The sequence below is a fragment of the Cibotium barometz genome, chromosome 41 (assembly GCF_041138505.1).
Source record: "Cibotium barometz isolate CiBa-2024 chromosome 41, ASM4113850v1, whole genome shotgun sequence".
In the NCBI taxonomy this organism is placed as follows: domain Eukaryota; kingdom Viridiplantae; phylum Streptophyta; class Polypodiopsida; order Cyatheales; family Cibotiaceae; genus Cibotium; species Cibotium barometz.
Window position 1 is genome coordinate 46,227,098 of NC_141086.1, and position 17,688 is coordinate 46,244,785.

The window sequence follows — 17,688 nt, forward strand, 5'->3', positions numbered from 1 at the left end:
GGTAGAGACAAAGGAACACTACATTTGCCGATGTATAGTCTATTATGAGATCCGAGGGAGATATCACTGCCTCTTCCGAGAGGGTTTTGGGCCGTTACGCAGGGTCATGGAGTTTGAGGATCAGAGATGCCTGGGATTGTTTCTACTTGAGCTCAGGAGACACAGAGAGACCCTCTTGGCAGATAGGAGGCCAAGCCATGATGTACCTAGACAGTGAACCCTGACAGATTTCTGCGGCACCAGCACCAGCACTAGCAACCCAACCCACACACCTCCTGATACCTCCTCCATTGGGCCATCAGGGCACTGACCATGCTCCCAAGGGGGAGTCACCACTGATAGAGCACTTATCTTATGTCGTGCTTGTCGGCCACGCCCACCAAGATCCCGACCACGGCATCCTCACCATCACCAGATCAAAGCCATTATTGCTCGGCATCGGAGGCACCTACCTCGCTTCTACGACCTCTCCATTCTAGACAGCCCCATGGTGGAGATACTTGATCTAAGGAGAGGGCAACACTTCAACTAATCAGCATACATGGATCTACCTGATATACATTTTCCAGTATTTTCTACTCAGTATCATCTCGGAGTCTTACAGTTTTGTTGTTATAACTATAGGACAATCAGTTTATTGTACTTTTTAGTCTCATTTAGTTGTTCTCTTTGATGAGACATCAACTTCAGATGTACTCTCAGTTTTGGTCTCATAGGTCATTATGGTCTCTTAGAGACGTTAATATATTATTTCATTTCATTTCTCTCTCTCTCTCTCTCTCTCTCTCTCTCTCTCTCTCTCTCTCTCTGTGCCTGTGGGAAACGCTGCAGAGTAATCTCAAGGAATGGCTCCGAGTCTCCAAGAGAAGCTCGAGGCCCTCGAGACGGCAATGAAGACACTAATCAAGGAGAACAAGAAGACATCCGATTCCAACCTCAATGAGGTGGAGAACAAATTACACCGGCACATCATGGCCCTCGAAGCACAGGTCACGGACCTTGAACAAGAGAACATGGCACTCAAGGAGGAGGTGAGTGCATTGAAAGTGGAACTGGTAGCCGTCAAGAACACCGAGAAGGAAGAAGGGGAGATCAATGACAACACCCTCACGGCCATCAAAGAAGAGATCTCCAAGGAGATCACATAGGACATGGAGGGAAAACTCGAAGCCAAGCAGTCAGGATGGGTTGAAGTGGTGAAGAAGAACATCCGTAAAGAAGTGAGGGAGGAGACTCAAAGGGAAGAACACCAAATCATTCACACCACCATTGAGGAGGAGAAGATGAGGAAGGCCCGCCGCCTCAACATTCGAGTCACAGGTATAGCCAAGACACCCGACTCCACTCCCGAGAAAGATGGAAAGCTTCTATGCACGAAGCTCGGCTACAAGAAAGAGGACCCTCTCCCCTTCACCAAAGCATGGAGAGCCGGGAAAGACTCAACACGCAAGCGAGCCCTCATCCTACAGTTTGCAGGAGAGACAGAGAGGGTCACCTTCATGAGGAAGAGGGTGATTCTACAAGGATTACAGGGAGATCCCATCTATTTGGATGATGACCTTACAAGGATGCAGATAGAACACACAAAAAAATGCACGCCGAGAGTCCTCCAGGCCCGGAGGGCAAGAGAGCATTCTGCCGTGTCATCATCGATGGCAAGGCCACCAATTAGCGCCAGGCAGCCTATCGGCTATGGAGGATCCAGATTCACAGATACACATAGCAGTTTGGAACTGCAATGGAGCACTTTGGACACATCTTGGGAGGATGGAGGTGTCAGAATACGCAGTGGAGATGATGACCAAATCTGGGAACACGAGCAAAAAACGTAGGCAGAAAAACAGCACAAGAGAGAGAGAGAGATGTAGGCGTGTAACTCTACTCTGATATACACAAGAAGATCCTGAATATGATACAAGTGTGGTATGGGGGCTGGGGGCCTATTTATATGCCCCCTACATGTGCAGTCGGCTGCCTACAGCAGGCCGACTAGCCCTGAGAACTCCACGACCAGACACATCTCCAGTCGGCCAGATCAACAGCAGTCGGCCACCTCCCAGATGCAGTCGTGGACCAGTTCAGCAGTCGGCCAGCACACATGGGCTGCCTCCCAAGCCACAGAAAAATGGGAAAAAATAGGGGAAAAATGCGGGGAGTGAGGAAAAATGATAAAACACCTCATACGGGCGGGCACACCCACAACAAAGGCCCTGGTGTATAAATCTAGACAGGAGATGACTTCTAACACCCCCTCTCAGCTCCTGGCTGTGAAACCAACCACAAGGAGCTGGGGTGCCGCCTGAGCAAATCCTGAGATAGCGACTTCGTGAAGAGGTCCACCGTACTGTCCTCCGTCGAACAGAACTCTAGCAAGATGTCATCAGCAACGATCTGTTCACGAACAAAGTGTCTCTCGATGACCATGGGTTCCTCCAGTGGAAGCCCAAACCTACGATGCAACCTCTGTATCTTCACCACCTCACAAACAGCATCACAAACAGCCCGGTACTCTGCCTCTGTTCTCGACAAGGCAAAGGATGACTGTCTCCAACTGCTCCGTAAAACTGCTCCTGGGCCTGAAGTAGATCCCCTCGTGTCCGGATCTCCTCCCCAAACTGAGTCACTCCAACCGTGGAGTCGGACTCCATCCAACAATCCCCCTCCTGTGTACAAGAGTCCATGATCCTTCGCACGCCGCAAAAACCACAGGAAACGCAATCCTGCCTCCCAAAGAGTCATCTGCAACCATGAGCTCAACCGCCTCATCAAGAAGCTCCCGTCCAATCTGGTGTCCATCAACCAGATCAATGAACCATACAGCTTCTGAATCACAGAGTCATCACACTGCTCACAAGGATCAACACCTGTTACGGTGCCTGGAAACCTGATGAAACCTGTCAACCACCCCCTCTGAATCCGGAACCACAAAGCCTGGAGAAACCACCTCCTTCTGCAAGTAAGCACCTGCCACCTGCTTGGCTTTCCGAAAGGTCCCCGTGGAAAGAACATCCTCAACAACTGGAAGTTCTATGTCCCGAACACTACGAGACATCAGAGCATAAGTGACCTGTTCAACTTCCTCTGACTGACGAACACAAGAACTACCAACATCAGTACTGGAAAGTTCCTGCCAACTGCTGCCATCTACTGGCAAGCTATCCACCACGTGGTCTCAAAAAGCCCGCTCCTGCAGCGTATCCACACACAAGTGGCCATTACCAGACTGCCACTCATCACAAACTTGAGGACCTGGGAGAGAGAGTGCTGAAAGCTTATAAACTCCATTCTCCACTCCGCCTTCCCAAACCTCCTGGCCTGTTGCTTTGTCCCGGAGAGCAATAAAATGCTCATCAAACTCCACCCGTACGCCAGTCTTGCAAACCTGATGCACTGACAACAGATGAAAACCAAGTGCCGGAACAAACAACACCTAGGAGGAATGTTCCCCCCCCCCCGCGCCCCCCCCTGCCATCGGGAACTATCTTCATCCTGCCCTCACTGTGAACTGGGATAGTGGATGTATCCCCAGTAAGAATGTGACCAGAAAGCCTGCAGAGATCCTGTAAACCGGAATGGGAAGGAGTCGTGTGCCTAGAAGCACCACTGTCTAGAATCCACTCCCGAGTATCCGTTGTTGCGGAGAGTCCTCCAATCTCCTCCCTGCCTGAAGAAAATGAAACATCGTGTCCACCACCTCAAGGTGCACAAAAGCCGAAGTCTTCATGATTGCTGCTGAGGAATCTTCACCCTTCTCGGTCTTCCGCTTGGGACACTGCCTCCAATAGTGGCCTTTCTCGCCACAATCATTACAGGTCCTCTCTGCCTTCAGTTTCTCGCGGTCAGTGTCAGACTTCTTCTCAGAAGACTTCTCCGATGAAGCCTTCCCTTTGCCCGAGTTACGGCCTTTCGACCGTTGGCCAGTAAAGGCCTCCGAACCTCCACCCTGAGGAGGGTTCGTGAATCGTTCCTCCTGGTCCAGGACCATGGGCACAAGCTCCTCCCACGTGATGGTGCTGAGCCTGCCACCACTGGTAATCAAAGAGGAGTAAAATGCTGAGTACGAAGAGAGCAAATGTGACAGCAACGTTATGGCCATGTCCTCTGACGATATCTCCTTCCCAGCCTGAAGAACTTCCTGCTGAAGAGCCTGCAGCTTGTTAATATGCTCCCGCATCGTCGACGACTTTGCAAGGCTCATAACCCGCATCTGTACTTCCAAGGAAATCCTCTTCATGGGCGACACCCTGTTGTAAAGTGAGGCCAAATGCTGCCATATACCTCTGGCCAGCGTCATATGCTTTACATGATTGATTACCTGCGGTGTGCAGTTGAGAATGACACGATCCCACATCTGTGACTGAGCCTCCCGGTCCTTTCGGGTCGACGGTAACTCCCCTTCCTCTACTTCCGACCGTGGAACACCGACGACGACGAAATCAGCGAGGTCGTAAGACTCCAGAACAGATTCCATCATCACCTTCCATATGCCGTAGTTACTCCCATCCAACTGACGGTCCACTGGGAACGTGGGGAGTGTCCGCATCTTCACATGTCTCTCGGCCATCTCAAACAGATCTGCCATTGCGGGGATGTACTTTGAATAGGGTGGGTAGGTGGGAACAAAGAAGAACTAAAACCTGCAAGTGGCTGTCCAGCAAATCAGCCCGCCGTCCTCTTGCTTCTCCTCTTCCCGAACAGTCCAAAACAGCCCACCAATCAGCCACAAAACAGTCCCCCTCTTGCTCACACAAATCCCAAGACCTATCTAGAGCCTAGGCTCTGATACCATGTCAGAATACGCAGCGGAGATGATGACCAAATCTGGGAACACGAGAGCAAAAAATGCAAGCAGAAAAACAGCACAAGAGAGAGAGAGATGTAGGCGTGTAACTCTGCTCTGATATACACAAGAAGATCCCGAATATGATACAAGCGTGGTATGGGGCTTGGGGGCCTATTTATATGCCCCCTACATGTGCAGTCGGCTGCCTACAGCAGGCCGACTGGCCCTGAGAACTCCACGACCAGACACATCTCCAGTCAGCCAGATCAACAGCAGTCGGCCACCTCCCAGTCGTGCGGGGAGTGAGGAAAAATGATAAAACACCTTGTACGGGCGGGCACACCCACAACAAAGGCCCTAGTGTATAAATCTAGACAGGAGATGACTTCTAACAGGAGGAGGTCATGGAGAGACGGGACATCATACAACTTACAGAGACGCACCAGAGCCCAGAGAGGGGGCTACCCAAAGTAGATGGCTATCAGTGGGAGTTTACATACAAGGGGACCACACGGCAGAGCACATCAAGAGGATCTGGAGGTATAGCGGTACTCTTCAAGCGAGGGCTACAGGAGCGCCTACAGGTGGTAGCACGTGACCATGACGCTAGATACATGTGGATCAAACTACAACTCTCGGCAGACAGGGTGTTATACATTGCTCTATGCTACTTCTCTCCTAGAGGATCGAGATATGCCATGACAGCAGAGGAGGAGAGTAGAGGGGAGGAGGAGGACACAGGGCCATTGGGAGAGTCACCATATGCAGCCCTTTCAGATGAGATCATACACTACTCCAACCTGGGGGAAGTCCTCCTTATGGGGGACTTCAATGCACGGACACAGAGCCGACAGTGCAACATTTATGATTTCGAGCACCCCGAGGTGATGCACACACTAGAGGTGGAGGACACGGGAGCTTGCAGGGTGTCAGAGGACATGGAGCCGGATAACACCAGATATGGTCATCACTTACTTGAGCTGGGAGCGCGACACCATCTCGTTATTTATAACGGGATGAGACAGTGGCAGGATTCAGGAGCATTGACATGCTTTCCACGATCGGGGGGGGGGGGGGGGGGAGCACAGTGGACCACATCATGGGGTCCATGGAGACCACACAGGCAGTGACATCTTTCACCATCCCCCCCTCTCCTATTGGTGCGGATCACACGTACCTCTTACTGTCACAGGCGAGCTCCACACCAGCACCCACACAGCCCACACAGGCATCGCATACAACTTTCTACTTCACCCATGACTTGGCAGACATATATGAGCATCATGTATATGACGGGCTACTCCAGATGGATCCCATGTCACCTCTAGACACTCTCACCACCCAGCTGTCATCTCTACTACATACGGCCGCCACCCGCAGCTTCCCCCATCACACACACATTGCACACACAAATAGATCTAGGAGCATGCCCCAAAATCGGTGGTATGATGATGAGTGCAAAGAGCTATATAGACACCTCCGTGCCCAGAGAGCACTGGGGACCATTACACAGAGACAGGCGAGCCGACAGATGAAGACCCTCACACGTCGTAAGAGGCATGCATATGAGGAGGCACAGTACTGGGATAAATACCGCCCACTCATGAGCAGAGATGCAGCCACTGCATGGCGCACGATGAGAGAGCCTCGCCCTCGTACCCCAATTGAGGATCCACACACATGGCACACATATGGAAAGAGCCTCTACCATATCCCTCAACAGCCACCCATACCACAACCACAGGAGTCCCGCCCTAACACCTCTACTTTCTTTACCGCCTCGATGGTAGAGAGAGCTATCCGCCGGTTACAGCATGGGAGATCGACTCACCACACAGGTATACAGAGTGAGCATCTTATTTATGCAACTAACACACTGGGACCCTTTGTTGCTCACCTCTTTAATAGGGCACTAGTGGAGGGCCTACCAGCTGAGTGGACTATGCACACCATCCTGCCTCTCCACAAAGCCGGAGACATGCTAGACCCCAGCAACTACAGGACTATCAAACTTTATGACGTAGTGCTCGAGGCAGAGTTGAGCTCACATGCAGAGAAGGAGGGACTGCGAGCACCAGGGCAGGCTGGATTTCCCACGAGCTTTCTCCACTATTGACCATATATTCACTCTGAGATGTCTGATTGACCAAGCTAGGGCGCGAGAGAAGAGATTATAATGCTGCTTTGTGGATTTCTGCAAAGCATTTGACACGGTGCCACGAGAGAGACTCTTCTAGTGCCTACAATCATTGGGGATCCCATCAGAGATGGTTTGGGGCATCTATGCTTTATATGAGCAGGTCCTCGGGCGCATACGATGCCCCGTGGGGCTATCTAATGTTATTGCTAGCACCATAGGTGTGAAGCAAGGATGCCCACTCTCTCCTACACTATTTGGGCTATACATCGATGAGGTGGCTGACTTCATTGGTCACGGTGGTGGGGACGGGGTAGACATCTCAGGTACCACAGTCCACACTATGCTATATGCAGATGATATTATTCTCGTCTCTAAGTCGCAGATGGGACTACAGCACCATCTCCATGCACTCGACGACTTCTGCACACAGAGGGGGCTTACAGTGAACCTTGGGAAAACCAAGGCCATGATTTTCCACACCTCAGGGCCGGTTCGACAACAGGCCATCTTCACGCTAGCAGGAGGACAGGTAGAGGTGGTAGACTCATATGCGTACCTGGGGATTACATTTACGACTCCGCCAGAAAGATTTACTATGGCACAGGCAGCCAGGGATAGGCTCACATAGCTCTGGCCATGCTAGAGAGACAGTGTCACCAGGCACACTTCCAGGAGCCCCGCACGAAGGGGTGGTTGTTTGACACACTAGTCACCCCTCCTTTGATGTATGCTGCAGCAATATGGGCACCTGGGCTCGCCACCTCCACATGGTCTCAGATAGAGAGGCCTCAGATTCTCATGCTCTCACGGATGATCCGCAGCAAACCCTCCGTCCCACATGACATTGTCCGGACGGAGTTTGTTGCACCTCCATGCTAGTAGAGGCCCTCTTCCAGACGATCAGCTTCATACAGAGGATCAGAAATATGCCATCAAATCAACTCTCACATAGAGCTTTTGAGGCGTCCAGGCAGCTCGTAAGAGTGGAGATAGGAGATCATGGTATTCACAAATGATACAGTGGCTCACTCAGCATGGTCTTGACATAGATCACCTACCACCTTTCCAGTATGATATACATGCACCACACATCCAGCTCTCTTACAGTGAGAGGAACAGAGTCATTCGGCAAGATTTATGGCAGCGATACACTCAAGAGACTTGGATTACACCTAGTCAGCCTCTACCGCCGAAGATGCTATACTACACAGATCAGTTTATGCGTATCTCAGCGGATGGATTCATACAGAGACATGGATACATGGATGTGTACATGCCTCACAGTGCCCGAGTGGCGATTGGCCAGCTCAGAGTGTCATCACACCAGCTTGAGATTGAGGCAGGTAGGGCAACACGGATTCCCAGAGCAGAGAGGATATGCATACTATGCAAGGAGGAGGTTGAGAGTGAGGAACATTATGTATGCAGTTGCAGAGCATATAGTGTCATTAGAGAGAGATACACCACCATCTTCAGTGGACATCCCTCACTCCGCCAGATCATGGAGTCCGCAGACCAGCGCAGATTTGGCCAGTTCTTGCGAGAGAGACAACGCCACAGAGAAACACTGCTACGGACTCATACCACAGGGAGAGGTGGGCGACAGCTCCAGCTCACTGATTTCTTCCAGAGATCTATCCCAGTGCCTACCCTGACACACGAGGGGGTTACACTTCAGCGCACTGGGGACCTCCGAGCCAGACGGAGACCAAGAGCACCAGGCTACCAGACTCCTAGACTACATCAGAGGGAGATCACAGAGATACGGGCTCGACATCAGCACCATATCCAGAAGCGGCTAGCTCACTTACACTCACACCCGGAGATCATGCTCCGAGGTATTTTTGCCTCACCATCGCCTATGTATCACATATTACACCCCCATTATGGTACTGGTTGGAGCTAAACAAATCTGCATTGCTTTTTTGTATACCCTACGCATATAGGTTGCATACTGAGCCTCTAGCAATAGTTCTCCATCCATCAAACCCCCCCACTAGCTCAGTACTTTCATAGTTTATTTCATGTTCATTTTGTACTTCCTAAGTATTGAGTCTAGCACTCTCACTCCACCCCTTGGAAGATCATCCTCCCTTGGAACCATTGCCTGAAAGCCTTTCCTAGTATGCCCCGAGTGGCATCCGACTCACAAGACTGCCATTCCCCTTGGGTCTTGTGGAACACCACCAACCAACCTCCTGGGAACTTCTTCCATGTCTTGCATTACTCTTCTTGGATTGTGCACCTTCACCTAGGACACCATCAGTGTTTAGCCTTGCTGAACCTGATACTGATACAATGTTGCCTGGTAACCACACTACCAAAAGATCAAGACATGGACGATGGTTTCATACATGCGCGATGCAATAAGGGTGGGTGGGACATGGGCAGCAACCATATCTCAGAATCAGCCTGAAGCTCTAATACCAAGTCAACATGTGGAAGCTCTGGGAGTCTTCTTTCAGCCCTAAACAGAAGAGGGAGAGAGAACGGAGTTTTTAGTATCTATATAGTACAAAAACGTGTACAACTTTGGCAAGCCATAGGTTGCCCCTTGAAAAGGTTGTCATCCATGAAGTTCTAGCTGTCATGTGCATCACAGATGCCATGGACATTCTCAGGGCTAGATCCAGAAGAGGCAAACAGATAAAGACCATGAACCAGTAGAAGATAGGTAGAACCAGAATGTAGGAGCTTCAGGCGTAGCATCTGAGGTGGACATGGAGCAGGACTTGGAGCAAAGCATGGATCAGATGGCTGTCGGCGCAGGACAGAGGATGCTGGCTGCCAGAAGAGCTATTGGCTGACGTCAGCAGAGTGTGGGCAGCAGGCGCATCATAAACAAGTAGTAGATCCAGTCGGGCAGCATTTACAATAAGTCGGGCAGCGCTGAATAGCTGGTATGGACATGGAACTGGCCGACCAGCAGTCGGCCAGCATAAAGAGTGTCCAAAGACCCATATAAATAGGGCCACATGATCTATGTTGTAGTCATTCAATCCCACTAGGGGTTTGGATCCTTAGAGGTCCCATAGGGGACAGATTTTGGGGTTAACCACCTTTTTATGAAGGCAGCCCATGGCTGCAGACATGTACCCTTTTTGTACCATAGATTATACTGAATTTTCCAGCACTTCTCTCTCTCTCTCTCTCTACTCTCTCTCTACTCTCTCTCTACTTGCGTTTTTGCATCAGATGGTGCGTTTTTGCATCAGAAGGTTTCCAAGAGTGTTTAGGGCTGAAAGAAGACTCCCCAGAGCTTCCGCATGTTACATTGGTATCAGAGCATCAAGCTCAGCAAAGCTAAACGCTGAATCAGTCCCAGATGATGGTGTACAGGTCCAAGGTACAGGAAAGTACACGGATTCGAAGCCCAAGGCGAGGAGCACAGAAGCGGGAAGAACTCCCAGGAGGTTGGTTGGTGGTGTTCCACACAGTGCCAGATGGGGATGGCAGTTCCGTGGGCCAGATAGGTTCTCAGGTAACGGTCCCAAGGGAGGTTGATCCTCCAAGGGTGATGTGAGAGTGCCAGACTCAGTTCCAGGAATGAAGACCAAGACGGTGTTCAGAGTCAGGGCAGGAATGGATTGTGGACTAGAGGAAGACCAGATGCATAGATCTTCATCAGAGACAGAGTGGTTTGGAGAACAGGCCGGGTTTTCAGAGAAAAAGGTTTGCCAGGGATGGATGATGACAGAGGGACTTCGGGACAGGATTGGGATGATGACAGTCATCCAAGAGCAGGTTGGATTCCCGTCATCAAGTTTAGCAGAGGGGGATGTCATGTGCATCACACATGGACATTCTCAGGGCTAGATCCAGAAGAGGCAAACAGATAAAGACCATGAACCAGTAGAAGAAAGGTAGAACCAGAATGTAGGAGCTTCAGGCGTAGCATCTGAGGTGGACATGGAGCAGAACTTGGAGCAAAGCATGGATCAGATGGCTGTCGGCTGCAGGACAGAGGATGCTGGCTGCCAGAAGAGCTGTCGGCTGACGTCAGCAGAGTGTGGGCAGCAGGCGCATCATAAACAAGTAGTAGATCCAGTCGGGCAGCATTTACAATAAGTCGGGCAGTGCTGAATAGCTGGTATGGACATGGAACTGGCCGACCAGCAGTCGGCCAGCATAAAGAGTGTCCAAAGACCCATATAAATAGGGCCACATGATCTATGTTGTAGTCATTCAATCCCACTAGGGGTTTGGATCCTTAGAGGTCCCATAGGGGACAGATTTTGGGGTTAACCACCTTTTTATGAAGGCAGCCCATGGCTGCAGACATGTACCCTTTTTGTACCATAGATTATACTGAATTTTCCAGCACTTCTCTCTCTCTCTCTCTCTACTCTCTCTCTACCTGCGTTTTTGCATCAGATGGTGCGTTTTTGCATCAGAAGGTTTCCAAGAGTGTTTAGGGCTGAAAGAAGACTCCCCAGAGCTTCTGCACGTTACACTAGTCTAGTGATCCAGCCCATAAAGGACTGAATGAGTCTAATGGTTCAATGGCAAACGCCTTTTATAGACCTCAAGAGCAGCCCCCAACTGGCCAACCTGCTGTCGGCCAGCAGAAAAGTCCAACAAAATCCACATTCAGCCAACAGCGCCAGAAGTCCCCTGAGCAGCCTGCCAACCAGTCCCTTTATCCTTGGGATAACTTCCAGGGTCCTCTTGTGCCCTGCTCATGCCCTAAAAGATCTGTTTTTTCTGTTGCCCTTCAGGGATTAAACCTGGGATTAGCATGTACACGTCATGCAAGTGGTTCTATTACAATGAGCAACATTTGAGTTGTGCAATTTCTCTCTCTCTCGTCTTCTATTGTATCTACAAAAGAGACAAGGAGTCTATGAGATAAAAAACTGATATATGTAATCCATGAGTAAACTGGATGTAAAAAACAAACATGAAAATGGTAAACGAGGCCCGCACCTTGCATATATAAAGAAATGGACAAAACTCGTCTTGTCACCCTCCTCATGAATGGATCAATGTCCACCCCATGTGGGAATGCCTCTCTCTGACGTATGTTCTAGATATGGGGAGAAAGAGAGAGAAAGAAAGAAAGTTATATTAAATGAGGCCAAAGGTGGCACAAGAGTTCCATGTTGTACTAGGCCATGGAAAATGGACCATGGAAAAAGACCAACAAAATAAACTCATGCAAAAAGGTAGACTAGCTGTATGCCTATCTGATCATCATCATCAGCATGCCAAGACAACTGATGACATGGACAGGGAAGCATAGGAGAGTTAGGGTTAGCAGACCTTTGTGACCCCTTACAAAGGCTGTAGGTTGGAGTTCGCACACACCAGTTAATTGTAAGTGCAAGCCAAGGACAGGTTATAGCCGGCCAGAGGCACAGGCCATATGACACTGGACAAGCACAGAACGACAAGATAGTATTAAGCGAGAATGGGAAGCTCTCTACTCTCAGCTGGAACCCAAGAACAAAAGGCCTAGATTGATTTGCAAGAGAGGACAAAGAAGGCTAAAAGAAAAGTCAGAAGAAGACAAGAAGAATCAAGAACTACAAAAACAAAAGAAGCAAGCTGGAAATGAAGAATTGCAAATGCCCCATACGTCAGACCAGATGCTCCACATTTTGTAAAACTAAGGGAGGCCATTGAGAATCTCCCAGGTGCCCTAGATCAGCTCCCTGGATCCTAGAAGTACCAATGCAGGGCTGAGGGGTAAAACACCCCTTAAGAGGGGAAAAAGTGGGTAATACCCCCAGGGCCTGAGCAGCTAAAGGGGGCATTTTTTTTCCTACAAAGAGGTGCATGGCCCCAATATGTCATCATCTCATACTTGCCTCCCCTATTCTTCAGCAGAATGCGGACAGCAGAAAGCTTAGAACAGCCGGTTGGACGGATATCAGCAGAATTCCCACAAAGATGGATGGAACCTGGTGGAGTAGCCAGATGGAACCGGATAGGCTCGGACCATAGTAACATAAAGATGCATTTTGTCCCCTACGAAATCCACAAAACACTTCTATGCCGAAAGGTTTCGAAACAAGGCGAAATTTCTTGGCTGAAACCTCGTTTCGCCCAAACTTGACATTTTAGCAAGGGAAGGCGCCGCGCGAGGGGGGGGGGGGGGGGGAGAGGGGGAGGGAGGGAGGGAGGGAGGGGGGATTTGGTAAATGTTTTTTTGACCCAAAACCAGAAACAAAAGTCAAAGTTTGTCCAATTTCACTTTCAATCAAGAATGTTCCCCAATTTATCATTTAGCTCTTCAATTTCCACTACTTGCACACCCAATTGCTGATTTTTTTTGCAATTTCTCCACTACATGCCTGTTTTCATACTTTTTCCCGATTTTTGACACTTTCTATGTTATAGACTTATATTTATATAACAAGTCACTTCAAAACCTCTCCATTTCATCCAGGGGGGACCAAACGAAACCCTTCAAAACTACGAAACTACAAAATATATGAAATGTTTCTTGTGACTATGGCTGGGAAGGAACTTGCCAGAAATCTTCAGAGAGTTCCCAGTTTGATAATTGTGAAAGCACAGTAAGGTATCGATGAACAAGCCATTGTATTCCCTCCTTATATCAGTGAAGGAAATACTCCACCAGGGAGAATGAAGGCGTGCATCCTAATTATTGGAACCTAGTAATTGCTTAATCGATTCAGTGCATAATTGCTTTGACCCACATTGCACAGATCAGAGGTATGAAAGCTGGTCAAGCTGCTTCGCCAGATGATTTTCAAGTTTCAACTTCAAATTTTTATCTTAAACATGAACCGAGGTAAAGTTGAGGGTTAATGCTTTGCCTGCCCTGCTCACACCTGCTGCCTGGCTTGCCTATGGACACCCGTACACTGTCTGACCTGTGCACTACCCAGACAGTTCAACCTGCCCACTACCCAGAAACATGTGTGAAGCTGCTTGGTCCTTGGGCAGCCAGTCATTGACAGAAGCTGGTGGCTGCTGCCCAGGTGCCCAAAACCTGTTTTATCTTAACACTGCTGGGTCAGAGGGCTGACATAAAACATAAATTGCTGCTTTTTGACTTCTGCAAAGCCTTTGATATTATAGGTTTGGTTGGCAGACAGGAGGAGTAAGGCCACAATGGCACAAGCTGAGTACATAAGATAAGAGGGGCTCTGTCATACGAATGTGCAAGCCACAAGTTACAACGTGTCCTTAACTAGTCCTGATGAAAGCTAATCCATCATGTTCTACCTCCTTAGATAGAGAGGATGATTAGGCCCATGAAATGTGGTTGGGCTTTCCACGGGGCACTCTCAAAAGTGTTTGAACTAGATATTTTGAATCATGGGTTGTATGTGATGCTAACTCCAAGAATGGGTTCAATCAGCATGTAGGAATTGAAACTCTCTACGCAACCATTATCAAGTAAAACAATTTACTAGAACGCAGAACAAAACTCACCCAAAAATTTCTAACAAAAGGTTGACCTCCTCATCTGCTGGAGCTTCCAGAATCTATATTATCAAACAAAAGAACAACAATAAGCCCGGCCGATCTTTACATTGGCACATGGAATACAACATATTAGGTTAAAAGAATTATATACATACATAACATACATGCACACACACACACACACACATACTAACTAGTTACCATTTACATCTTCACGACAACCTAAATGTGCACAAACTCAGGATTGTATTATGTACCATTGATGTTACTATGTTCTCAATTGCATGGCTGCGCAAAAATACTTCTCGAAAATTCATGGGTTCCCCATCACCATCAAAGTCATAGAATAGGACCTGCAAACCAAGTGCTTAATTTCACTTTCATGCATGCAAGCATGCAATAGCAAGTCACTGTTTGTGACACAAAATTTGCCTATAATTTAAAAGCTTTGCAAACAACAACAAGGATGGATACAAAGTTGTAAAGAAAAGACACCAGCAACAATGGTGTATGTCAGCACACAGGATCAGATTGCTGACATCTTCACAGAGGCATTGGGTACAGAGAAACTTCTTAACAACAATTGTGCACAACACTGCTTCGTACGCAGAGAGATGGCAGCGGCCACGCAGCAAAAAAAGCAGTTAACCATAAAGGCAGGGCAAAGTGTGACACACCAGCGCCCTACACAACTCTCTAGCATGTGGGCGCAGCAGGACCAACAGATTGCAAGCAGGCAGCCTTGGCAAAAACAAGCTGCCCAATCTGCAACAATCAAATGCCCCATCACATGCTTGGCCAGATGAGGAAGCAGACGAGAAGTCGAAAGCCCTCTGGGCATGCTGAGATACCCCTTTCTGTAGTGAAGGTGAAGACTGGCCGTGAAATTCCTTCAATGAGTTTCATTTGAGCGTCATTTATCACATTCTTAGCATAAAGTTATCAAACAAGGCTACACAAAACTGTTCACATGCTCAAAAACATCCTAACAGCATTTATCAATAGTGACTAGACAACCCTTTATAATCAAAGGAGAAAAACATACCTTGGATGCTTGTCTAGGTGAAGAGAGTTCATCTTGAGATAAAGGAACTGGCAAATCTTCACCATCCACAGACCGACTTTCTGCCACTGTTGGTAAAGGCTTAGAGTCTCTCCCCAGTTCTTTAAGAGCACCAAGCCACCTTGCCAAAGCTTGAACTCTTTCAATACCCCGTGCACTCTGAGCAACTTCATCCAGCCTTTTGATCGCATTTTTGGAACTGTTGAGATTCCGTCCCACCTAATCCACAACGAGCATGTTTTAATACAAGAAACTATGACATTGTGAGACTCAACATCCTTCAAATAAGTTTTCTGGTAAAATTGCAGTTGAATCACAAAATTCCATGCCCCCCTCCCCAACCATGTCCCACCTCTCTTTTGTCAGTTACATTTTAATACACTGAAAGAGTGCCTTGAGTATCCTCTTTTTCATACTCTACGTCGTTTTGTATGCTTGATCTCATACAAGACTTCCATGTACATTGCTGCTAAGAGCCACAAGGAGTAGACACCAGATAGGTATACGCAACTGGGGGTGTTGATTCTTTGGCACTCTGGAGGCTGGCAACGAATTCCTGGGCTTAATTATGACCTCAGAGTTGGTGCTCGCAATGGAAAGATGGCAGAGCGGACTGCTGAGCACATTGATGGGCCTGAGCACAAGGTAGAAATAGCAGATGGATTAATGAAACTGGTGATGGGACAGCCCTGATCAGTTTTCTATGCAGAAGGTGACATCATCCATACAGAGTAAGGGATACGTCAAACTGCCAGAATTACCCAGCAGCTTGTCAAGAGATGCAAATCCTATCTGAATGATATTAATGGGCATATTTATTCCATCCACTAAGCATGGCTACTGCTATCCCTCCCAATTACCTCACGCCACCACTTACCTGGTCTGCCAAGCACCCTTTCCCACATGCCTAGTGGACATTCTTGTGAATAACCTGCAACTTCAGCTCATTCACACCCTGCCAGGACACCTGGAGCACCTGGCAGGGGACTCACTGTGCATGCAGAGACATCGGGCAGCCTTCTTCCGCACCTGAAGCACTAGACCCTTCTTCATCAAGGGCACGGTCATCTAGCATTCCTGGCCACCTGTTTGGCTTCCCCCTCCTCCCCCTCCATTGTGGCCTCCCTCCGAGAGAAGCCAGCTATGGAGGGAGCCCCCCTTCATTTTCTTACTGTCATGGATAGGGCTGTATCACGCCTGTTGGTGGATTTTCTTTTAACGAATATAAGGACTATTCTTGTAAGGGGGAGAAAAAAAAAACTGCAGCTTCAATTCCCCCACACGCGCGTGCGCGCACACATTGAAAGTATATCAAGCTAGGTTGTGATTCCCACCTCATCATTTGTTTAATGTATGTTTTCTACACGGGAAAAATCTGAACTTTTAATTGGTGATTGTAAATACTTATGTAAGCAGAGGTTTGGCCGCGTGCTCTTGGGCAACAGACGTCTCTGAAAAGCCCAATTTTGAAAGAGGAGCCCCTTAACGGACAGACATTTTACAGACAGTTCTGTAAACCCTAATTTGAAGAATTATAAATGCAGAAAACACTGAGTCTGAAGCCAGAGGAAAAAGCTAGGGTACAACTTACGAGGCGATCTTGGACGATCTTTGCGCCCCCTGCGACTGCCTGTCCTGCGTGCTGCGCAACACTCCTCACAGTGCGAGAGAGGTTGGGGCCGATGTTCTTGCCCCCAACCTCGGCTGCCTTGCTGATCGCAGACCTCAGCCATGACATCTTGCAGGCAAAGCAAATCGCACAGAAAAGAAGCAGAAGGAGGAGATGGGGATGGAGAATTGAGCGCACGAACACAGTCGGAGATGATCAGAGGCCATCGTCCACCTCCATGTCTGTAAACTTCTCGGACTTAGCTATGGCGAGAAAAGAAAATACGTCGTGTCTTGCCTCTTCTCTGCATCAGGTGCTTTTGGATTAACGCATCCCAAGTCTTAATCCAGTTTTATGTTTCAATTTAACTAAGTCTTCATCTTTTTTCCCCCTTGAGGAACAAGCTCCTCTCTCGAGTCATAAAACTTTTGTGAGCACCATCATGCCTCATAGGATGCCCCCACCAGTAAGGGTGGCTTCACACGTCCCCAAATGAAAGTCGTTTCCCAGCTAACAAACGCTCATTCATGTGACTGCCGAATTTGAACAGGCATGCTTGATTGTCACACACAAATCTAACAATTGTGTCCCGTCGTAACTGCGTGGGCATGCACTCTTGACCCAAAGCGATCATAAACATGCAATTTCCCATAGAAGGTGGATGATACAACCATATGTGCCCAACCCAAAGT

General features: G+C 48.6%; 1 protein-coding gene across 2 annotated transcripts in view; it reads right to left on the minus strand.

Annotated features, from left to right (window-relative positions):
• LOC147615005 (uncharacterized) overlaps positions 1 to 17,417 on the minus strand; it is a 78,598-nt gene extending 61,181 nt beyond the window's left edge. For both annotated transcript variants that reach the window (XM_086780288.1, XM_086780287.1), the window contains exons 1-4: positions 16,979 to 17,417; positions 15,370 to 15,606; positions 14,582 to 14,677; positions 14,331 to 14,383 (exon numbers count right to left, since the gene is read on the minus strand). In XM_086780288.1, the coding sequence (XP_086636414.1) occupies positions 14,331 to 14,383; positions 14,582 to 14,677; positions 15,370 to 15,606; positions 16,979 to 17,125 (533 nt within the window). In that variant the 5' untranslated portion in view covers positions 17,126 to 17,417. The remainder of the gene's footprint in view (positions 1 to 14,330; positions 14,384 to 14,581; positions 14,678 to 15,369; positions 15,607 to 16,978) is intronic.
• Between the last annotated feature and the right edge of the window lie 271 nt (positions 17,418 to 17,688).